Here is a 24567-nt window from a genome sequence, read left to right as displayed (position 1 = left end):
CATCTGGAGGCACAAAAGGGTCATGTTGCTGTTATTTATTTATTTTTAGCAAAACGACCTTTAAGTTCCTATCTGAGGAAAATAAAAAACACAAACAATGCTTTTAATGAGTGATAGTTTAAGGGCACAGCAATCAGTCCCTTGTACCCATGGTGGTCTGTGACCATCACCATAAAATGATACGAGGTGCATGATATATGGACCTCCAAATGATATAAGGGAAATAGGGAAATATTATAACTCCCAACCTGCTGGATGTCTGACACACAGAGTTCGTGTTCTCTAAAATTGAAGAATGAGTTCTAGGAACAATGGAGGTTAAGAGTAGGAAGAATTTATTGACAGACAGCTTCTGCCTAAGAGAGACAGAAGGGGCCCCGGAAAGTGGGTTGGCCATGAGCCCCATTTCTCAAGGGAATTTTGTAGAGGTGAGGCAGGTGTAAGGTGGAACAAAACTATAGTCAACCAGGGGGCGGGGATTTAGCTCAGTGGTTCTGATGCCTGCCTTGCAAGCACAAGGTCCCAAGTTCGATCCCCAGTACCAAAAACAAAACAAAACAAAACTATAGTCAACCAATAAGATTACAAGTATAGTTGCTTAGGTGATATTGATTAAATGGGGATCAACGGCCACCTGTCTCACGAGTGCAAGGACCTGAGTTTGATCCCCGGTACCAAAAAAAGAGGGGGGGGTGGATCAAATGAGGAAGCAAGTCACATAGCAAGTGTATATGGACCAAACAAGGACTTTTCCAGGAAGGAATCATGGAATAAACACAGACTTTTTTAGGAAGGAATGGGCTAGGGAGGTTTTGGTCCCTACTCAAGGTGACTGATGCTTATTTAGAATATCAGCTGGATGTGGTAGCCTGCACCTATAATCGCAGCACTCAGGAGGCTGAGCCAGGAGGACTACCTTGAGTTTGAGGCCAGCCTGGGCTACATAGTGAGTTCAAGCCCAGTCAGAATTATGTAGTGAGACCTTATCTCAAATAAACAAACAAACAACAAACACCAAAAACAAACATGGAGCCCAGTGGAAAATATTAAGAGTACTAGTCTGTTTTACTAGTCTGTACTAGTTTATTTTCTGGCACTATAACAAAATATGTGAGGTTGCACAGTTATAAATAAAAAAGGTTTATTTTGCTCAGAGTTATGGAGGCTGAAAATCCAAGATCAAGTTGCTATGGGTCTCCTTCTCTCTCTGTCAGTATTAGGGATCGAACCCAGGGCCTTCCCACTAACCAACATTCTTAGCTCTTTCTTATTTTGAGACAGGGTCTCACTAAATTGCTAAGTTGTCCAGGCTGGGCTCAAACTTGAGATCCTCCTGCCTCAGTCTCCTAGAGCATTGGAATTACAGGCCTGCAGTATGACGCCTGGCTGGTTACACTTCTTAAAGATTTCACCACTTCCTAGCATTTCCATACTGAGGTCTAGGCTTCCAGCACATGAACTCTTAGGGGATACACTCGAACCATCCCCAAATCACAGCAACTGCTGAAAGGATACAGTTGGAAGATAACCAAACTTTGCCTTTGCTTGTGCACAATTTTATCTGTAAGAGTCCTTGTTTTATTATAGATGTGTTTGTGTAGACTGTCTCTGAGTAAACTGTATTTCCTGCTATATACTGTGGTCAAGAAATGCTTGAAAAGCCACCCATTGAGCTGCACTTGGTGGTGCACACCTGTTATCTGTGACCTCTGGGAGGCTGAAGCAGGAGGACCCCCAGGAGTTCAAGGCCAGCCTGGGGCCGGCCTGAATGGCATAGCAAGACCCTGTCACAAAACAAAAACAAAACAAAACAAGCATGATTTGTGTATTTTTCTGAGGCTGTCAGGGACTTGAGAGGTGGTTTTTGCTGAAAACCACAGCTCTTCACTTGGGCCTACACATAGATTACAAGTCCCCAAAAGCAGAACAATTTTGTGAAACTCTGAGTCAGCTCCTCTATCTGGCACAGAGGCACATGAGCCATCCAGAAAATGTCAGCCTAAAACTTGGCAAAATGAGGTTCATGAGCCCTAAGTTTCCCTGGCTTTGCTCATTACCTATGGAGACTCAGGACCCCAAGATAAAGAGACTGACAGGACACTTGGCTACACCCTGAAATTGCCACTGCCCTAAGCCTGTGGTCACCCTGGATCCCAGCAGCACCTCATGTGACTGACACTTCCACTCAGATCATAAGGGTGCTTCCAGAGCTGCGAAATCAGGACAGAGATCATGATTGACTGGACCCCGATGCACCACAGCTCCCCACAAAACTGATCTCCTTTTGCCAACAACCGAGTCTGATACGCCCCCTCCCTTGCGAGACAGGGTCTCTCTATGTAACTCAGGCTACCCTCAGACTCACAGAGATCCTCCTGCCTCAGGCTCAGGAGTGCTGAGACTACAGGTGTCCGCCACCATGGCCAGTCTGATTCTGTTCATCAGTATGTCCCCTCCAGTCTTTACTTCAGCAACTCCTATCTTCTGTCATCTTCCCATTCAAACTTTTGCCTGTAAATTCATACTACTGCTTTACTATTACTAAAGCAAGGACCTACGCTAGCTGGTGACTCGCGTTCCTGCCCCTTCTTCTAAATAACTATATACATTTTCTTATTCTGTTTATGACCAATGACCCCCCCACCCGAATAAAAGCTCTGAGAGAGTTTGTAGCTGAGCCTACTCTCTTGAGGAAGAGTGGAAGTGTAGCAAAATATTTTTTTGACCAGGAGCCAGTCAATATTTTAGGCTTTGCTTGTGCCACAAGGCCTCTGTCCCGCTACTGGACTCTTCATTACTCCACCAAGGAAGGTAGGTGGCTGTGCTCCAATAAAACAATTTAAACACAGGCAGGCAGAATGTGACCACAGGCCACAGTTGGCCAACTTTTAAACTAGTTGAAAATACCGGATACACAAAATAAAATAAAATGGAGTTTCCTATAGTTTTCACTTGCCACAAAAAAATTGTTTTTTGAGTCCAAATTGGCCTGGGACTAGCAGCGATCCTTTTGCCTCAGCCTCCCGAGTGCTGGGAAGGCTGTTTTTTAACCAAGTTACAAAGAAAAGAAAACAATAAAGTAAAAACTACAATTCTCAGCTTGTGGGCCATAAAAAGGAGGTAGCGGGCCAGTTTGCTGACCCTCTAGCCATTTTGTGTCTATAGATCGAGTACTCCGCCTGTGGAAAGAACACAGCAGAGTGCCCAAGTCCTGAAAAACTGCAGTTCAGACGCTCCAACAGGCCGGCCGACGAGCGCCTCCCCTTCACCAACCCTCGGAGCCTCGCGCGCCTCCCGCCCGGCCCCGCCCATCTGCACGGCGATTGGCCGGGTCTCGCCCTCTTCCTCATTAGGGAACGCCCCCTCTAACAGGCCCCACCTGAAACCAATGGAACGCAGTGGCGCCTCGCGCCCCGCCCTCCTCGCGCCTGTTGGAGGCGGGGACGTTGGAGGGGGTGGGGCGTGGACCTAGTAACCGTTGCCGGGCACAACGCCCCGCCCCGTCTTCGCCGCAGGGCGGGAGGGCGGGCGGCGGCGGCGGCGGCGGGAGCCGGCGAGGAGCGGCGGGGCCGCGGCGCCGCCATAGAGACTGTAGCCGTGGAGACTGTTACTTACCAACGCCGAGCAGCACGCAGCGCAGCCGCCGCGGGAGCCGCCGCGAACTCCCGGCCGAACTCCAGGTGACCGATGCGACCGCCCGGGGCCGGGGTGGCGGGGTATGCGGGGCCGAGCTGGGGCGCGGACCCCGCCGAGCGCCCCGAAGTCGGGACCCCGGGTCCCGCGCACGCGCCGGAGTTTGGGGACCTCGGCGACACCGCCCTCTGCTCCGCCCGCGCTGCGGACCGGGGGCCCCGGCTCCTTACTTCTGAGAAAACTTTCCTGAGTGGGGGCGCCAGGGACCCCGCTCCGCGCCTGAGTCCGACTCGCCGAATTGGGGGCGCCGGGGACCCTCTGCTCCTCAGGGTCCTGGAGTGGAGGCCTCGGGTGGTTTTTACTTACCGAATCCGTGATTTGGGGGTGCCTCGGGACCCCCCTCTTATTTGCCTTGCCGCTTCCGGAATTGGGGGCTCCCGGGGACCTATCTCTTGCTTTTACCCCCCAAGTTCCTGAACTGAGGATTCCCACGGACTTTTCTCACTTTTATCTCGCAAGTCCCTGATTTGGGGGCGCCCTGGGACCCCTCTCTTACTCTCACCCTGAATCGCCCCGAATTGGGGGCCCCTGAGCCCTTTTAGCCCCCAAATTCCTGACTCGGGAGAGTTCGCCTCTCTTTAACGCCCCAGATTTCCGAAATCGGGGCCCCCGGGTCCTTCCTCCCACTTTTAGTCTCAAACTCCATGGGGGCCTCTCGGTAACCCTTTTAGTTCATCCCAAATTCCTGGATGTGGGGTGTCCCGGGGACCCCTTTTGCCCCCCGACATTGAATTTGAGGGCGCTCTTTAAACCCTTTCCCTCTGACCAAAACGTGGGTGCATTTCTCCTGGGGAGACACCCTCTGTCCCTTCTCCCCTTTTCGCCCCAAACTTCTCGGCCTTCCCGGGGAACCGTCTCTCATCTCCTTAGTCCCCTTCTCGCGTCTGCCCCCATCCCTGGCTTGGGGGATCCCGGGCCCCAGAAAGTCTCTTCGCGCTTGCAGCTCCCCCTGTTGGGACCGAGCTAGGAGCGAGCGAGAAAAGTTTCGCCAAAGGTTTTTTAAGACTTTTTTTAAAACCTGAGTTTTACTGGTGTTGTCGAAGAGCCCACGCTGCGGGCGCGTTTTCTCCCGAGCTGACCCTAGCCTCGCCCCAAACGCTCCCTCTCTCCCCTGCCTCAACCCGGGGTCGGCCGCTGCTTCCGCTTTTTCACGCCGCTCTGCTGGGGTAGTTGGGTTCCTGAGCCCCTCGCTATTTCCAGGGCCCCAGGCTCCAGCTGCCCGGGCCACTCGGGTGCTGGAGGTGGGGCGGGGCGGGGGCGTCGCCTTCTTATTTTAACCTCCTGGTCCGGCCCGGAGAGGGGAAGGGACGGGCCGGAGGCTGCGGGTGTCGGGAGCCTCTGCTTACCCCTGCTGGCGAGCTCGACCCCTTTTGGGGGTGTTTTTGATTCGACTCTCCCAGACGCTGTGCCTGGTGCGATAAACGGTCGGCTGGGCTCGGGTTTGATGCGGTTTCTCCCTTTCCGGTCGTCAGTCCTGTGCTTACAAAAGATTTACTGTTTCAGCGAGGACTTCTTCTACAAGATAATAATAATAACAATAATAATAGAATAACGGGCCAGGCTTGGGTGGTGGACACTGTCATCTCAGCACTCTGGGAGGCTGAGGCAGGAGGATCCCAAGTTCAAGCCCAGCCCCCAGCATCTTAACTTATCGAGACCCTGTCTCAAAATAAAAAATAAATATGGGCTGGAGATGGAGTTCAGTGTGAAGATCCTGGGCTGCATCCCCAGTACAACAACAACAACAATAATATAAATAATAAGAATGCATGTACCATATCTATATATATCTATGGCAAATGTGAAATAGAGAAAACCCCATCAGTGAAGCCTTTTTTCCTGTATGTATGGTCGGTCAGGATGTTTTTCTCTATCTGTTTATGTTTTGATCTTTTCGTTTCTCTGAGCAGTATTTTATTCCGGTGCCAATCAGGGCCCTTCCCCTTCTGGGTGACAGGACTTGAGTGGTTTTAAAACAAGCTTGGAAATGGCTACTTATCTACCTGGGCTGGAAGGCGAGGGCTGTGGTCAGAGCCCTAAGGAAATGAATTTGATTTCCTTCAGCCCTGGCCTGGTTAGCTTCCGGCCTGGCCAAACTGCAACGGGAGTTATGGGCTGGCAAAGCTGCCGGGTTTGGGGGGTCCTGTATGTTGCAGCAGGTTTGGGTTTTGAGTGAGCTAAAAAATTGTGCCTGCACAAAAACAATCCCAAGTGACTTCACCATTGTGTTGCGTCCCTGTGAACCCGAATCTGAGAGGCACAGCCGCCCCCCCCCGCCCCCCCCCCCCGCGATGGGCGACGCTTGCTTCTTGGGTGACAGCACACGGGACTCTGACAGCGTGCAGACTCGCTTTTTTTCATCTGTTAACAGTGCTGCTGACTCGGATGCTGAGAGGCTGGACTGCAACAGAAATGCCCGTTCTGGGGAACTGTTTATTCTAGGCCTCAGCTAAGATCTAATTTTAAGTTTCATCTTCAGGTTAAATGAATAGTATTATTCATTTCCTTTGATTTTAATTAACTTTAAGATTATAATCAAGTCAAAAGTTTGAATCCACTTGTGAGTTTTATAGTAATTGGTGATTGTTTTGCTTGCAAAATTCTAGGGCTGGGAGGATCTTATATTTGTTTTTCTTTCTTTTTTTTTTTTTTTAATTAAGTAAAGGTTGCCTGCTTATTTAGGAGGTGGTTTTTTTGTTTGGGTTTTGGTGGTGGTGGTACTAGGGTTGGAACCCAGGCCATAGCATATGCTAGGCAGGTGCTCACCATTGAGCTACATCCTTAGTCCAACTACTTACTTAAAAATGCATGCCCACGCGTACATTATTTGTAAATTATGAAACGGGGGGGGGGGTTGCACTGGGGATGGAAACCAGTGCCTTTGCACTGAGCTCCATCCCCGGCCTTCTTTGTTTTTTATTTTATTTTATTTTATTTATTATTATTATTATTTGGTAGTGGGGATCGAACTCAGGACCTTGCACTTGTGAGGCAGGCAGTGGAACCACTGAGCTAAATCTCCAGCCCCCCCTTTTTAAATTTTGAGACAGAGTCTTGCTAAGGCACTGAGTTGCCCAGGCTGCCTCAAACTTGCAATCCTCCTGCCTCAGCCTCCCAGTGTGCTGGGAATACAGGTGTGCACCACCATGGCCACCTGTTATGACTTGTGTCTAGATCTCCCCCCAAAACCTCATGCAGTCATAGGTGGGACTTCTTCAGAAGTGCCTAGATCTAGAGAATGTGATCAATTCATGGTGCAATGCTAGAATTAAGGATGGGTGCTTACCAAATCAGTACACTGATTGGTTTGGCACTGCCCTAATCCCGGTAGCCTGGATACAGGGACAGAAAGACTTGTGTTGTCCTTTGGTTGCTTTGCTGCCTTCTGCCCACCATGAACTGTTTCCCCTCTGTCACCCTGCCTTGGAGCCACCTGACTATGGACTGAAACCTCTATGAACTGTGGGCTAAATAATAAACCTTTCCCCTTTTAACTTTGGGTGTTGAGTATTTTGCCTGAGCAAGGAGAAAAGTAACTAAGACACTCAGCTAAATATGAAACTTTCTAAAGCTTTCTGAAAAGCCAAGGGAAGCCCCCAGAGAGGCCATCTCACTTGTCAGGCCCCTCAGCAAACTGGAGGAGCTGAAAGTACAAGTCTGCATCCCATCCTGATGTTCCAGGTGTGGGCACCCCAGTAGACTCATCCATACTCCTGTTCCGAATTATCTAAATACCCCCATGAACCAGAGTAGAGAAGGATGGTAAGCAACCTCAGATCTGTTCAGGTCAGGTTTTGTTGCCAAATGAATCTGTACCAAATTTTAAAAAAAATTCCACTGTTGAAGATTTCCTGGATTTTGGTATTGTTAGGAGGGATTGTAGGCTTGTGTATTTTTTTATTATTTACTTTATTGGTACATTTTAGGTACATTATGATCACATTCATCATTGGGAATTTGTACCTGGACATGATTTATCTTGGTTCTTGCTTTTTCCCCTTCCCCTTCCCTCCCTTCCACTCTTCCACCCTTCCCTATTTACAAAAGCTTTGTTTCCATTTTTTCCTTCTTTTCTCATTTTTTCTTTCCCTTCTTTCCTTTCCCCCACCTCTTCTACTTCCCCTTCCCCTTTGAACCTTTGGTTCCTATTTCATGTTATCTATTATAGACTTTGGAATTAAGTTTTTTGGTACCAGGGATTGAACTCAGGACCTTGCGCTTGCCAGGCAGGTGCAGAGCCACTGAGCTAACCCTGGCCCTTATCTATTATACATTTTGGTCCCATTTGCACTTTTAGTTTCTCATGACTTGTGTATTATTTTCTGGATTCTGCAGTGCAGTTAGCTCTTCTGCAGGCTATGTGCTCTTAGACATATGCCTGGCATAAGATATGTACTTAATCTGTTGGATGGATGGATGGATGGATGGATGGATGGATGGATGGTTGAGGTAGGCAGGTGGATTGATGGATGTGTGGATGGATGGATGGATGGGTGGGTGGATGGGTAGATGCGTGGGTGGATGGATGAGTGGGTGGATGGATGGATGATGTGTGTTCAGAATTAGACTAGAAACTAAAAACTATTTATGTGCTTCTTGCAAGTCCCAAGATCAGCAAAACAACTCTTATAGGAAAAAAACAGAGAGAGAACTTTACAAGAGGAAGAGCAGAATTAAGACGTGTGTAGATGAAGGAGTGGCTAAAGGAGTTGTGGGAGAAGAGCCAAGGAGAGCCCACTAGAGGTTCTGCAGGAAATCTGGGCCTGGGAGGCTCTGACTTAGGATTCTGAAATCTTCTAGTCGCAAAAGTCTGTCCACCTGCCTGCAAGGAACATCTAGGTGGTTCTGCTTGGTACTCTAGATCTAAGCTTGCCACAGTCTCCCAAAATCTGCTCCTCCCAGGCCCCACCCCTCACCTTGGTAAATATCAACTTATTTGTCCAGGTTGCTCAGGCCAAAACCTTGGAGTTGACCTTGACCCCTCCCTTTCTCCCAAGCCATCAGCAAATCCTGCTGCCCTCATGTTAGCACAGTTCGCCACCTCCACTGCCAGCCCCCAGTCCAAGCTGTCATTGTCCTTCCAGCAGTGGCTCGTGTCACCATCCTCCCCAGCAGCCGGTTGGAGGCTGTTCATGGGGGTCCTATTAATCCTGAGTCCAAGGTCATCTGTGACCTCCCTGGGCTGCCTGCACTTGAACCCTGCTGGCCTCCTGGAAGTCCTGACTTGCAGAGTCTTTGTCCAGGCTTTTGGGGGCCCCACGCCTTCCCTTTCTTCAAGCCTTTTCTCCACTGTCACCAGGCCACCTACTGGGAAATGAGAGCACACCACACTGAGCCTCTTTCCCCGTGGCCTTTGTCTCCTTGGTGTTTTATCAGTACAGAGTGCCCTGTGGATTATATGCACTCATTTTATTAACGCTAACTCCTCTGTAGAGTTTCAACTTGGTGAGGGGAGGAAGCTCCGTTTCATTAACCTGTTGGCATCTGTGACATCCATAGTAACAGCTGGTACAGTTGCCCTGCTCAAAATAACTTCTATTATTTAGCATGGGGCTTGTCACTTAGTAAGTGCTCAGCAAAGACTAAATGCTATTGTCTTAGTTATTTTTCTCATTGCTGAGACAAAATACCTGATAGCCAAAGTTGAAGGAGGAAAGGTTTATTTTAGCTCACAGTTCATAGAGAGAGGTTCAGTCCATAGTCGGCTGCCGCCGGGGCAGGGTGGCACGGCAAAAGAGAAACAGTTCATGGTGGGCAGAAGGTAGCAAAGGGATGATCGCAGCTCTTTCTACCCCTTTTATCTTCTCCAGGCTAATCAGAACAGGTGGCACTCACACCCTTAATCCTAGTGCCCTTGAGCCTAGCATTGCACCATGAATCAATCCCAGCAGCACACACTGTAGACCCAGCCACCTCTGAAAAAGCCCCACCTATGACTGCATGAGGCACTGGGGGGACATGTAGACACGAGCCATAACATTTGTTATTATTATTAATATTACTGTTTTTATTATTATTAGCAGTACTGGGGATTTAAAACAGGGCATTTGCACTGAGCTACATCCCTAGGCCTTTTTTATTTTTTTATTTTGAGACAGGCTCTCGCTAAATTGTCCAGGTGGGACTCAGACTTGCAATTCTCCTGCTTCAGCCTCTGCTTTAGGGAAGGAAAGGCTCTTGAATTAATTTAGAAATTCAGTGGTACAAATACGTCACTTTGCAATTGCAAGTGCTCCACACGAGCAGAAAAACAAACACAGCGCATGCACTTGTGCCAGGCGGCTGCGGAGGGGCCCAGCTGACCCGGGCCCTGGCCCTGTGGAGAGCTGCAGGCAGTGGGTCAGGCCTGGCTTCCTGTCTGTTATCACCTCTTTTGCTCCCAGTGCCCGGAAGTGAGCCGCGTGGACACAGGGACCTGGCAGGAAGTGCAGAACCCATGCTCGGGTCTGAGCCCCTCCGCCCTGTCCTCTCCAAGTTGCCTCTTGCTCATGAGGTCTCTCAGGCCTACAGGCTCTGGCCTCGCCCACCTGGCAGTCCCTTCCCCTTGCTGTTAATGGTGTGATTCTGAGACTTGCCGCTACCTGCAAGGATGAGTCACAAGGCCAGAGCATTTCGGATGTCGTGAATCACTTGGCACCTGCCGTCCTGCATGTCTTAAAATGGAAAAAAGCCATAAAGCCATTAAACATATGTAGAATGCACATGTAATGGCTCAGCAGAGCGGTTAGATGCCGTTTATTATGAATGAAGCCCAGATATGCCCTGTACAGAGAGCCTGTTTCTCTAACAATCTCTGGTTATTTTGAGTGTGAGTGTGTGTTGAGGACAGAAGGGTCCTTCGTAATAAGAGACTTTGCAGATACAAACTCAGCCAAAACTTGCATGGTAGAGGCCACAAAACAGGACTATGGGATGCTGACTAGGCCTCCAGTGTGTGGAGTTCAGAGGGAGGAGCACGGGCAGGGGTAGCAGGTGCAAAGGGCCTGGGGTGGGGTAGGGGGAATCCTTCAGGCCTGGCTGGGACAGAGAACAGGGGCAGTGGGGCCGATGCTTGGTGAGCAAAGGGAGGGCAGCTCCAGGGTTCAGGGATCCCGGGGAAGAGTCTGGGTGCTGGTCCACGTATAAGTGAGATCATCCATAGCTATCGCCTCTGCTATGGGAATCAGGTCATGGTGTGCAGTGTTTGCTGGGTCATCTGCTCACCAGTCATCATACGTTTGTTCATTCATTGCTTGTGAGCCAAGCACCACCTATGAGGATGGAGATGTAAGACCATCCAGGAGGAGATGGTGCCCAGCGGGGGCTGTGCCAGTTGTCTCTGCGGGCACAGTGGGGACCCTAAGGAGGAGGCCGCTGTGTCTGCAGGGGCTGGGTGCCAAGGAGGCGAGGCTGGGGCAGGGGCCTGGGGACAGAGCTGGAAGGGCCCCGGTCTCCCTCGCAGGCGATGGTGAACTATGGCTCTCAGCCCCTGAAGCCTGGGCTCACTTTTGGAAGTAAAATTGTTTTTTTTTTTAATTAAATTTTTTATCTTTTCCCCATTACCTGTGCACCCTTCACCTCCTCCACCCTTCCCTATATATATATACATAGATTTCGTTTCCATTTTTTTTCTTTTCTCATAATTTTTCCTTTCCCCTTCCCCTCCCCCCACCCCTCCCCCGTTGGACCTTTTCTTCCTATTTCAAACTGTCAGTTATTCATTTTAATCCTTTTACTCCTTAATTACACTGTCACTTTCTCACACTAGAGAAAGTATTCGGTATTTACACATGTGTCTCCTATTTATTTCACTTAAGAGGATGGCCTCAATATGCATCCATTTAGCTATAAATGTCTCTAGTTTCTCATTCTTTATGGCTGAGTAGTACTCCATTTTATAAAAAAACACATCTTTATCCATTTTCCAGTTGATGGGCACCTGGGCTGTTTCCAAGCTTTAGCTATTACAAACTGTGCCGCTATAAACATAGGTGCACATATATCGCTGTGGTATGATTCTTTAAATTATTTGGGGAAGATACCCAGCAGGGGAATAGCTGGGTCAAATGGGACCTCTAGCCCTAGGTCTTTGAGGTATCTCCATACTGATTTCCACAGTGGTTGCACCAGTCTGCACTCCCACCAACAATGGAGAAGGGTTCCTTTCTCCCCGCACCCCCACCAGCATTTGTTATTGGATGATTTCTTGATAGCAGCCATTCTTTCTGGGGTGAGGTGGAATCTCAGTGCTGTTTTCATCTGCATTTCTCGAATGACCAGTGATGTTGAACATTTTTTCATATATTTATTTGCTGCTTTTACTTCTTTGTCTGAAGAAATGTCTGTTCATTTCAGTTGCCCGTTTTTGAATTGGGTCTTTGAATTTGGGGGGTATGATTTTTTTCAGTTCTTTATATATTCTAGATAGTAGTCCTTTGTCTGAGGTACAGCTGCTAAAAATTTTTTCCTACATTGTAGGTTGTCTCTTAGCTCTGCTGGTGGTTTCTCTTGCAGTGCAGAAGCTTTTTTCTTTTTTTTCTTTTGGTACCGGGGATCAAACTCCAGTCCTTGCACACTTGCGCAGCAGACGGCAAAACCACTGAGCTAAATCCCCGGCCCTAGGAGCTTTTTAATAACATGAGATCCCAGTTGTTGATTCTTTGTGCTAGTTCCCGTGCTACTGAGGTTTTGTTGATAAAGTCTTTTCCTATGCCAATGTCTTCAAGAGTTGCACCTAACTTATTTTCCAGCAAGTTTAGTGTTCCTGTCTTAATATTTAGATCCTTAATCCACTTTGATCTTAGTTTAGTGCATGGTGATAGGTATGGGTCTAGTTTTAATCTTTGGCAGGTTGAAATCCAGTTTTTCCAACACCATTTATTAAATAGGCTATCTTTCCTCCAATGAGGGTGGTTGGCTCCTTTGTCAAAGATGAGGTGGCTGAGTATGTCTGGAGTTGTTTCTGCATCTTCTAATCTATTCCATTGATCCTCAGGTCTGTTTCTTTGCCAGTACCATGCTGTTTTTATCACAGTAGCTTTGTAGTATAGTTTCAAGTTGGGGATTGTGATACCCCCAGCCATGTCTCTGTTTGAATTGCTTTTGCTATTCTAGGTTTCTTCTGAGTCCAAATGAATTTTTGGATTGTTTTCTCTAGTTCTGTGAAGTATATTGTTGGAATTTCAATCGGCATTGCATTAAATCTATATAGTAGTTTTGGAAGTATGGCCATTTTCACTATATTGGTTCTTCCTACCCAGGAACAAGGGATGTCTTTCCATTTTCTTATATCCTCTTCGATCTCCTTTTTTCAGAGAGCTGTAGTTTTCAGTGTAGAGTTCTCTTGCTTCCTTTGTTAGGTTGATCCTAGATATTTCATTCTTTTAGATGCTATTGTAAAAGGAATTGTTTCCCTAATTATTTCTCTCTCAGTGAATCTGTTATTTGTGTATAAGAAGGCTATTGTTTTTTGAGTGTTGACCTTGTATCCAGCTACTCTACTGAATCTGTCAATTAAGTCTAGAAATCTTTTGGCCAAATTTTTTGGGTCTTCTATGTAGAGTATCATATTGTGAGCAAATAATGACAATTTAACTTCTTCCTTTCCTATCTTTATTCCTTGTATTTCTTTCTCTTTTCCAATTGCTGTGGCTAATGTTTCCAGAACTATATTGAACAGGAGTCATGATAGTGGGCATCCTTGTCTTGTTCCTGATTTTAGTGTGAAAGTCTTCAGTTTTTGACCATTTAGTATGATGCTGGCTATTGGTTTTTCATAGATAGCCTTAATCAGGTTGAGATAAAGACCTTCTATTCCAGTTTTCTGTAGCGTTTTTTATCATGAGTGGTTGTTGGATTTTGTCGAATGCCTTTTCTGCATCTATTGAGATGATCTTATGGTTTTTGTCCTTGACTCTGTTAATATAGTGTACTACGTTTATTGATTTATGAACATTGAACCATCCTTGCATCCCTGGGATAAATCCGACTTGGTCAGGGTATATGATCTTCTTGATGACCCTCTGTATTCTGTTTGCCAGTATCTTGTTGAGGACTTTTGCATCTATGTTCATTAGGGAGATTGGTCTGTAGTTCTCTTTTTGGGTTGGGCCTTTCCCTGGTTTTGGAATCAAAGTAACACTTGCTTCAAGGAATGAATTTGGAAGCCTTGCTTCCCTTTCAATTTCCTTGATGAGTTTAAAGAGTAATGGTGATAGTTCTTCTTTAAATGTCTTGCAGAATTCAGGAGTGAAGCCATCAGGACCTGGGCTTTTCTTTGTTGGTAAATTTTTTATTACATTTTCAATTTCACTCTTTGTAATTGGGGTGTTTAGAATTTCTATATCTTCTTCATTTAACTTTGGCATTTCGTTTGTATCTAGGAATCTGTCCATTTCTTCTGTGTTTTCCATTTTATTAGAGTACAGGTTCTCGAAGCAGGTATTGATGGTTCTCTGGATTTCTTCTGGGTCCATTGTGACTTCATCTTTTTCCTTCTTAATTGCATGTATTTGTGCCTTTTCTTTCCTTTTTTTGATAAGGTTGGCTAAAGGTGTATTGATTTTATTTATTCTCTCAAAAAACCAACTCTTTTGATTCATTGATTTTTTTTTTTTTGGTATACTTCTCTTAGTCTCCATTGCATTGATTTCTGCTCTGATCTTTATAATTTCCTCTCTTGTATGAGCTTTGGATTTGTTATGCTCTTCTTTTTCTAGGAGCTTGAGGTTCTGCATTAGGTTATTTAACTGAGTTCTCTCTGTTTTCCTAATATGGGCATTCATTGCTATGAATTTCCAGGATAGCATTGCTTTCATTGTGTCCCATAGATTCCTGTATGTTGTACTGGCATTATCATTTATTTGTAGAAACTGTCTAATTTCTTCTTTAATTTCCTCTGTGACCCATTGGTGGTTCAGGAGGGTGTTATTCAATTTCCATCTGTTTGTGGGAGTTTTGTGGTTTCTTATGTTTTTGATGTCCGATTTTATTGCACTATGGTCTGATAATATACAGGGGGTAACTTCAGTTCTTTTACATTTACTTAGACATGTCCTATGACCTAACCTGTGGTCTATTTTGGAAAATGACCCGTGTGCAGCTGAAAAGAATCTGTATTCTGATTTTGTGGGGTGAAACACTCTGTAAACATCTATTAAGTCCATTTGTTCAGTAGCTTAGTTCAGTTCTAGAATTTCATTGTTAATATTTTGTCTAGATGATCTGTCTATTTGTGAAAGTGGGGCATTGAGGTCCCCCACTACAATTGTATTAGTGCTTATTTGGCTTTTCATGTCCATCAATATTTGTTTTGTATAGTTGGGGGCATTCGTATTTGTTGCATATATGTGTAGGATTGTCATCTCTTCCTCTTGGATTGTTCTGTTCACAAGGATGTAGTGACCATCTTTGTCTCTCTTAATTAGTTTTGGTTTGAAATCTACTTTGTCTGCAAATAAGATTGCTACCCCTGCTTTCTTTCTTGGTTTCTGTCACGTGGAGAACTGTTTGCCATCCTTTTACTTTCAGTCTATGAAATTCTTTTTGAGTTAGGTGTGTTTCTTGTATACAGCATATTGCTGGATTTTGTTTCTTAATCTGTTGTCAGTCTATTTCTTTTGATTGGTGAATTGAGGCCATTAACATTGATAGTTATAATTGATAGATATTGACTCATTCTTGTCATGATGTTTTACTCTTGTTGGCTCTTTTATTTCTTCCCCACCCCCGCTTTTCCCTTTAGTTTCTTACCTTGCCTAATGGCTTCCCTCTGTTGGGCCTCATGGAGCTGTGACCTTCATTGTTTTTTTCTAGGATATTGCTTAGAATTGTTTGGAGTGCTGGTTTGGTGTTCAAGAAATTTCTCAGGTGTTTTTTGTCGTGAAAGTATCTAATTTCCCCATGGATTTTGAAAGATAATTCTGTAGGATACAACAGTCTAGGTTGGAAGTTACTTTCTTTTAGGGTTTGAAATACTTCACTCCAGGCTCTCCTTGATTTGAGGATTTGTGTTGAGAAGTCTGCCGTGATTCTGATGGGCTTTCCTTTATAGGTGATTTGTTTCTTTTCTCTAATTGCTTGTAGGATTTTATTATTCTGTTGGGTTTCTGGGATCTTGACTATTATATGTCTAGGTGTAGATTTTTTTGATTGTGGCTAGTTGGAGTTCTATATGCCTCACTTACCTTAGTATTTTTTTTTTTTTTTGGTACCAGGGATTGAACTCAGGACCTTGTGCTTGCAAGGCAGGTGGTGGAACCACTGAGCTAAATCCCCGGCCCTGCCTCACTTATCTGTATGTCCAATTCTCCACCTCTGTCTGGGAAGTTTTCTACTATTACTTCTGTGAACAGAGTTTCTATGTCAATTGTACTTTCTCCTGTTTTTTCGTGGACTCCTATTAGTCTTATGTTATTCTTCTTTGCATCATCTAGCAGCTGCTGGATTGATTTCTCATGGTCCCTTATTATTTTTAAGAAATCTGTTTTCATGGTCCCTAACTACAGTCTTGTCTTCTATATCTGATATTCTATCTTCAGTTTCCCTTAATCGCTGTGCATGCTTTCAGTGGAGTTTTAAATGTCCTGAATATCTGTTTGAATCTGTTTCATGGATCCCATTTCTTTCTTATGTTGGGCAATCATGGTTTCCATTTCTTTCTTATGCTGGGCATTCATGGCTTCCAGCATGTTTCTGAGCTCATCTATTTTTTTTATCTGCTTCTATTCTAGAGCCTCTAATCATGTCTTTCACTCTGTTCACCATCTCTGTTGTTATCTGGGAAATTATTTCTGTTTTGAATTTTTCTAGAGCCCTATTTATCTGTTTTGTTACTTCCTGTGCTATCAGTTCAGGGTGTCCAGGTGGTTGATTATCAGACTTTTCCACCTCGTTTCCCCCAGAATTTGCCTTTGCTGGAGTGGAAGTCTGAGTTTGTGCCTTGCTTAAATGTCTTCTCATTTTTTGTTTTTGGTATTGTCCTTGGTTTAATTCCTGGGTTGATACTCCGAAGTTGCTTATTGTAAGTATCTTTGTTGCTTATAGTTAGAACCCTTATGGAATGATTGCTTCTCAGAGGTGTCTTCTAGATATAGCTGGTCTTTAGGTTTTGAGTCTCTAATGGCTCTGAGGCTATCTCATTTTCATTATACCAGGAAGGACAACTGATTAGATCAATCACAACACCTTAGCCCAATGATACAATCAGCAATACAATAGCATCAAGTACCTCTTAGAAAATGGCAATTTGTGGTAGTTATTAATCTGTCACCTTTAACTGTGTGAATTAAATCAAAATCAAGAACCAAACCAACGTATGTTTATAGTAAATAAACTTTTCAACATAGCAACTTTACCCTTTGGAATGGGGAGTTAGAAGGAGTTGGGGAGGGAGGAATAGGTAGGTAGAATAGGGGAAGGTTAGCAGTGAGGCTAGAGGGCACAGGCAAGAGAAGGAAAGAGAAGAAAAGAAAAATATAGAAGAAATAGGAATTAGGGCCAGAACAGGAACACAAAGGGAGATGAAGAACAATGTGGGACAGCAATGGAGTGAGGGAGAGAGAAAGAAAAGAAAAAAGAAAGAAAAAAGAGAAAAAAAAATTTTTAAAGAGTAGAAAAAGAAGAAAAGAATTAAAAATAAGAGCAAAAAAATAGTGGTAATTTTGAAAACAATAAATAAAAGATAAAAATGAAGGGCCTCCTTCAGGGTATGTCTCTGCTGTCATAATAGATAACGTGGGCAGCATTGTGCAGTTATAAGTCAATGAGTCTCAGCAAGCCAGTCACAGACCCGTGAGATTCAGGTAGATTTCTGGCTGCAAATCCCGAGTTGAGCTCCCTGTCCTCCTACAGGGTTGAACTCTGCAAGGCTGTACTGCAGATTCCAGCTCCCTTCCCCTGAAGATAGTCCAGATGCCGATGGGAGGTGATGATCCCTCCAACTTACCAAGTACGGTGGTCTGGTGTGCCTTTATTGCAGAGATTCTCTTCACTGTTCCAGTGGGCTTCAGTTTTCATCAGGGAGCTTGAGAGAGGCCCTCTCTCTGTTGTTCACTTCTGCAGCTCAGGACAATGGCCTTTATGTCCCCCTGTGCCTCTGTAGTGTGGAACCAAGTAGCTGCACAGATAAGAGGCTGGGGGGGGGCAGGGGGCTGGAAGTAAAGTTTTATTGGCACCCAGCCACTCACACATGGACCATCTCTGGCTACTTGTATGAACAGTAACAGATTGGAGTAGAGTATTTGTGACAGAAATGGAATGTGGCTGGTAAAGCCTTAAATATTTACAGTCTGGCCCTTCCCCGCCTGGATGGGTGGATTTGTCTCTGGTCCTGCTGAGCTGGTATGGCGGCAGGGAAAAAGTTCTGGAGTCACACAGGCCTTTATTTATTTATATATATATTCTTTCTTTGTCTTTCTTTCTTTCTTTCTTTCTTTCTTTCTTTCTTTCTTCTTTCCTTTCTTTTTGAGACAGGGTCTTGCTCTGCAGTTCTAGCTGGCCTTGAACTCACTATGTAGCCCAGGCTGACCTCAAATTCATGGTGATCTTCCTGCCTCAGCCTCCTGAGTGCTGGGATTATACCATGCCTGGCTCAAACATGCCCTTAGTAGGTGCCCTGGACAGCTGGTATCTGCTGGAGGAATCAAACAGGTGTTACTGCCGGCATGGCTCAGGGGAGTACAGCCCCAGCCTAAAGCCACCACCAGGGAGGGGAGGAAGGCCAAGCTGTGGGCTCTCAGGGGCTCTGTGACTGCAGAGCTGATGGCCATGGCCATCCCAGGTCCTTGGTGTTAGGGCCCTGGTGGGATGTGACACTTCTGTGAGTCGAGGAACATGGAGGGGGCTGGGTTGGGAGTGGAGGAGGGTAATGAGCTGCTCACATGCTTGGCCAGTGGAGATGCACATGGGACATGGGGGACAGTGCCACAGTGGGAGCCGGAAGGACTGTCCTGGCTAGAGGTCCAGCTCCAGGAGCTTTGGCTCAGAATGGCTCATTGGTCCTGACAATGGCAGGGTCACAGGGGAAGTGGGTGTCGAGTGGGAAAAGAAGCCAAGAGCCACTGAGCATTGAAGGACAGGGAACCAAGGTGGCAAGGCAGGAAGGGATGTTGGTCCTTTCTTTAAATTTTGGCAAAAATCTATATGACATAAAATTGGCTCTCTTAAGCATGTCTAAGCACCCAGCTTAGCAGCATCGAGTACATCCCTCGGCTGTGCCATCCTCGCCGTCCACCTCCAGGACTTTCCATCTCCCCAGCTGAGCTCTGTCCCAGGAAACGCTGACCCCCGTCCCCTCCCCAGCCCGGCACCACCGTCCTCCTTCCTGTCCCTGTGGATCTGACCACGCTGGGCCTCCTGGGAATGGGGCCCTGCGTTGCGTGTCCTCCTGTGTCTGCCACAGCTCCCTGAGCAGCATGGCCTCAAGGTCCATCCGGGCTGTAGCAGTGCCAGGATTGCCTTCCTTTCCATGACTAATATCTCATCCTACGGACGGATCACCCTGTGTGTATCCATTCATCTGCCCATGGACACCGGGCTTTTCACACTTCTCGGCTGCTAGAAATCCTGGACAGGGTGAGAACCTGGAATGAGGCTGGGAAGGCAGAGGAGGAAACAAGTTCAAGGGCAGGTAGGTCAAGGTCTGATCAAAACCAGAAAGATGAGGCTTGGGCAGCTTCCAAGGGAAAAAGGATCTCCTCAAAAAAGCCAGAAGGTCTAGCTCATGAGTACCTGTCTCCCCAGAAAACTGCTGAAGTTGTACCACTGATACAGAAGTCCATTCCTGCCAGGTGTGGTGGTGCATGCCTGTGACCCAGTGCTCGGGGAGGCTGAGATGGGAGAATCGTGAGTTTGACCCCAGCCTGGACCATTTAGACCCAGTCTCAAAATAAAAAATGCAAAGGGCTGGGGATGTAGCTCAGTGCAGAGGCCCTGGGTTCAATGCTCTCTCTCTCTCTCGCTCTCCCTCCCTCTCTCTCTCTCTCTCTTTCTCACCCCCCAAACAACTCAAAAAGAAAAGCAAAAAAAAAAAAAGTCCATTCCTAAATTTACAGTGACACCTAATTATGCTTATTTTTTTTAATGTAAACTGTTTATCTTTTAGAAACACTGCTATGTTTCCAAGACTACATTTTGGTGCAAAAGACCATTTTTGAGGCAATGCCTTGGAAGCAGTTTCTAGAAAAACGAGCAGCCCACAAAAATGTGTGGCTCTTCCCATCCCGGGACCAGTGGGAGCCCAAAGCAAACACACAGGGCTTTTCCCACCTCTCCTGTTCTCCCCAAATATGTACAGCCACATGCAGCCAGCTTTGAGGAAAACAAAATGTTTTTTTGGAATTCCAGACCCACAAAAAGAAAGAAGAGAGGAAATGATGTGCTTCTGGTTGTAAAAAGAATTCATTTTCTAAAAGAATTCACCTCCATCAGGATTTTTTTTGTTTGTGCAGAGTGTTCTGTGGTCTCCATTCGTTCAGCAAATATTTGTGTGTCCCATATATCAAGCAGCTGAAGAGCTTATAATGAATAATGTATTTTCATGTATTAATAATCATCTTGTAAGGGCCGGGGATTTAGCGCAGTGGTTCCGCCGCCTGCCTCGCAAGCATAAGGTCCTGAGTTCAATCCCTGGTACCCCCCCCCCAAAATTAGGTAATAATCATCTTGTAGAGTCCCGTGTGGTGGTGGACCCCTGTCATCCCCGCACTAGGGAGGCTGAAGCAGGAGGATCCTCTACATAGCGAGACCCTGTCTCAAAGAAAGGAAAAAATATATAGATGGTTATCTATATATCTATATATTATATATTTCACTGGAGATATGTCAATATGTATAGATTTATATATCATCATGTAGAACGTTACGAAGGGAGACGTTCCTAGAGAAATTTTAAATTGGCCTTGTGACACTGCAGACCCTTCAGGTGAAAGATCCTTCTGGAAGCTGTGTTCAACTCAGTCGCTCACTCACAACTAGGCAGGTACTACAGTATTTAACCTTGGCTGCACTCACTGGGGAGGCCCAGCACGCCAAAGAAAATGTTCATGGCCCGCAGTTACTGACTGAGCTGTGGGCGGCTGGAGTTGGGAGGGCAAGGCCCAATATGGCGCTTCCCAGCCTGGACTTCTGGTCGGGACTCTCCCACCTCCTGTCCATGCATCCCTGCTCAGGCCCAGCTTCTCACCCTCTTCCACTTTCTGTAGCTGCTGGTGTCTTCGCCTTCAGCTTGTTGGGAGCAGCCCTCCTCCCCTGTCCTGGAAACAGTGGTGTCTGGCCTGAAGTTCAGTCCGTCAGGGCCGCTCCAGAATCGCTTCTGGGTCTGATGTCCTGGTGGCTCCTTGCAGAGCTCTAGGGCTCCAGCCTCTCCTGTTCTTTCTTATCCCTTTGTCTCCTCCCTCCTGCCTTCCAGGCCCTTCTGGGCTACATCAGGAGGGACAGATGGGCACTTTCTTTCTGCTTTAGTCCGCCAGACAGATGACAGGGCCCTTCCCTTTGTCCTAACTGCATCGGACTTAGCTGGGTATTCAAGGCCTCCTTAGTCCTGCCCCAACTCCCCTCTCCTTGTTGCATTTTTCTCTTCTCTGCTTGGACTTGCCAGATGCTAAGGTCTTGTGCTTCCTCACCATGAACGTCAGAATCTCGTTGGAGTTAAGTAGGAAAATGTAAGACGAACGCTGGGACTTCCCGCCACAGTATGGCTGACGCTGGGGGCCAGATGGTCTTTGGTGGTGGGGCTCTGCTGGCCACTGTGCGGTGTCCAGCAGCCTCCCATCGCCACCCTCCAGCAGCGCACTCCCTTCCCAGAGCTGCCACTGCCAACCATGTCTCAGACACTGCCAGATGTTGGGGCGGGGAGAGCAGATCACGCCTCAGTGGAGAGCCCTGGACTGAGCAGCTGGAGAGACAGGGACCGAGGGGGCTCCCACCACAGTGCTCACTGTAGCATTGAAAGGCTGTTCTGATGTGCGCTAGTGATTCATGTGTCTCATTTCCTCTTCTGGGTTGTAACAGAATCCTGGAAGGTGGTGACAGCTATCCCGCCTACCCTTCCCACTGGGCACTGTGAGGAGGGTTTCACAGTAAACGCACGAGTCAGGCCCACAAGGCCTACAGTGTTACAAAACCCTACATTGCGGAGCCCTTGTCCAAGAGCTGATAATCTCCGTGGTCTGGATTCCATCTAAATCAACAGTCCATCCCTTTCCAGATGTCATTTCTTTTACTAAATCCCCAGAGAAATTTTAATCAGAAGCCTTTACTCTTAATTGACTTCCCTTTTTGCCCAGCCAAAACTGCGAGTCAAGTTCTTTTCCAGAAAGTTCAGGAGGTGGAGTCTGACAGAAATGCTGCCTGTCTCAGCCCTAGGAGCTAATTAGGACACATTGGGAGAATATGAAATGCCTCAGTTTATCTCTTAAGCCCATCACAGGGGTTTGATTGGTCTCTTTGTTTTGTTTTGGAACTTTTCAAAGATTTTACTGTTAAGTCAATTTGGGGGAAAAAATAAGAACCAAGATAGATTCCATAAAGGTACAAATTTCCAATGATGAATGTCATTATATTGTATACCTAAAATGTACCACTAAAATTAATTTTTTAAAAAGATTACCCCTTAATTTAGTTAATGATACTCTTTGTGTTGGGCTCTCAAGCTATCTCTAAATTTTGTACTATTTTAAGTAATGTTAAAGGATTTAACATCACATATTTCAGAATTATTTCTTTTTTTATTTTTATGGTACTGGGGATTGAACTCAGGACCTTGCACTTGCAAGGCAGGTGCCGGATCCATTGAGCTAAATCCCTGGCCCTCAGAATTATTTCTTTAGGATTGACATGTGAAAGTGAAATTACAAGGTTAGAAATAAATAAAAATTCTTAGAATTTAAAAAAAAAAGTCAGTTTGGAGGGCCGGGGATGTAGTTCAGCCCACCTGCCTCAAAAGCCCAAGGTCCTGAGTTTGATCCCCGGTACCAGAAGGAAAAAAAAAAGTGAATTTGGAGCAAAACTAGGCTGTCTTATCAACTGACCAGAAGAATAATTCTTTGGTGGCTTTTTTTTTTTTTTTGAGACAAGGTGTCACTCTGTAGTTCAGGGTGACCTTGAACTCACTGTGGAGCCCAGGCTGGCCTCAAACTCATGGTGATCTTCCTGCCTCAGCCTCCGAGTGCTGGGATTATGCCTGTGCACCACCACATCCGGCTCCCCAGAGTCATTTTAATGCAAATCAAACCATAAAGTAGCTAGAGAGGTTGAGATAAACTGCATGGACAGCAAAATTCTGATTGTTTCTCAGTAGAAACTCTGAAACAATCGTTCATTCAATAGTCTGGTTACAAAACTCTTAGGTGGCCTGGCCTGGTGGTGCACGTCTGTGATCCCAGCACTCTGGGAGGCTGAGGCAGGAGGATCACAAGTTTGAGCCCAGCCTGGGCAACTCAGCAACTTATTGAGATAACTGGGCAACTGTCTCAAGATAAAAATATGAGGGCCTGGGGGCCTGGGGAGGGAGTGCAGCGGTAAAGAGCTTGCCTACTGGGTTAGTGCCTGGATCACTGTTAAATCTACAGAGTTAAGTTTTGAAAATGAAGAGTTTGCCCTGACCTTGGGTGCTGGGTTCTACAACTACGGCAGCCCCCTCCAGTTCCTTGCCGGCAGGGAACATGCTCAATTCAGAGTTCAGTTCCCTATTAGATAAGAGAAACCTGTACTGAAGGTTTCAGAAATACCTGGGGGCAAATTGTTTTAAGTTTCCCTTTCACAGTTTCAGTTACTCATGCTCCAGAAATAGTAACCGGAGAAATCCCAGAAATAAACAGGTCATAGATTTTCACTAACTTTCCTTACAGCATATTTTGATAAGTATCCTATTGTGGGATTATTATTGGTATTCATCTCTTACTATGCCTAATTTACAACTTCAGTTTTATCATAAGGATGTATATAGGATGTATCATAAGGATGAGCTTTAGTACTAGCCACAATTTCAGGCACCCACTGGGGTTTGGGGATACTAAATTATTTCCGATCCTTGCAAAAATTCAGCAAGGCCAGTATGATTTTCATACCCTAAAAAAGTAATCAGGCTGAAGTGGTGGCGTACTCAGGAGGCTGAGGCTGGAGGATTGCTGTGAGTTTGAGGCCAGGCTGGGCTACATAGTGAGTTTCAGGCTACAGAGTGAGACCCTGCCTCAAACAACCAAAGAACAACAAAATCAATGTCCCCTTCATTGCCCAGGCTTGAAGGCTGGGGTCACCCCATCTTCTCTTCTCCTGTAGCCCATGAGCCCACTGCCCCCATCCCTTCTCCTGGTTCCTGTAGGTCCCACTACTCTAACAGTGCTAGTGTGGATCCTTCTCTCTCCATTTCCGAGCAGCCTGCTTGGTTCCAAGCCTCTATTATCAAGGCTGTTGCAATCACCTGATTTTTGCCACTCGGGAAGGGAACAAAAGGGACCAAGCAGGTCCTATTATTTGCACCCTCCCCCAAACCAAATGCTTCTGTTGTCTTAAGCACCACGGGATACTGTGAATGCATTTCATTGAGTCGTGAGAAATTGTAAGGTTTTTAATAAAACATGATTAGACTCTGAGATACAGCGGTTGGAGTGCCAGGTTTGAACACATGTTCCTTATTTTTTTTTCATTTTAGTAGTCTGTATTTGAAGTATATCATGGCTGCGGTCCTCACAGGGAGTTGATGCATGGCTGTAACACAGTAAATTCCTTTTTCACCCCTTTCTCCTCCGCCCTCCCAGTCCCCCCACGTCTTGGTGTGAACAAGAGTCCTTGAAACTGCTGTCCATCAGGTACAACAGGTGCGACAGGCCACGCCTGTGTTTCCCAATATGCCGGTACTTGCTGGGACTCTTGTTGCCGAGTGCTTTTTCCTTGGTA

General features: G+C 46.1%; 2 protein-coding genes across 9 annotated transcripts in view; one reads left to right on the top strand and one right to left on the bottom strand.

Annotated features, from left to right (window-relative positions):
• Positions 1-10903, bottom strand: part of LOC101713217 (long-chain-fatty-acid--CoA ligase ACSBG2) — a 42093-nt gene extending 31190 nt beyond the window's left edge. Inside the window, 3 exon segments of the mRNA XM_087201423.1 lie at positions 3616-4133; positions 10221-10274; positions 10897-10903. Of these exon segments, the coding sequence (XP_087057549.1) occupies positions 3616-4133; positions 10221-10274; positions 10897-10903 (579 nt within the window).
• Positions 1-24567, top strand: part of Rfx2 (regulatory factor X2) — a 121046-nt gene that overhangs the window by 37942 nt on the left and 58537 nt on the right. Inside the window, exon 1 of one of the 8 annotated variants that reach the window (XM_013065956.3) lies at positions 3504-3680. The exons of 4 other annotated variants lie outside the window; for them this stretch is intronic. The gene's annotated coding sequence lies outside the window, so the exon portion shown is untranslated. Of the gene's footprint in view, positions 1-3503; positions 3681-24567 lie in introns of those variants that run through there. 3 more of the 8 variants (XM_021245283.2, XM_087201331.1, XM_087201330.1) reach the window with 3 other exon arrangements.

Source organism: Heterocephalus glaber, unplaced genomic scaffold (genome assembly GCF_053883595.1).
Source record: "Heterocephalus glaber isolate CG9 unplaced genomic scaffold, H.glaber_assembly_v1.0 deba00001760, whole genome shotgun sequence".
NCBI classification, from domain to species: domain Eukaryota; kingdom Metazoa; phylum Chordata; class Mammalia; order Rodentia; family Bathyergidae; genus Heterocephalus; species Heterocephalus glaber.
This window is presented reverse-complemented; position numbering and strand designations above follow the sequence as displayed.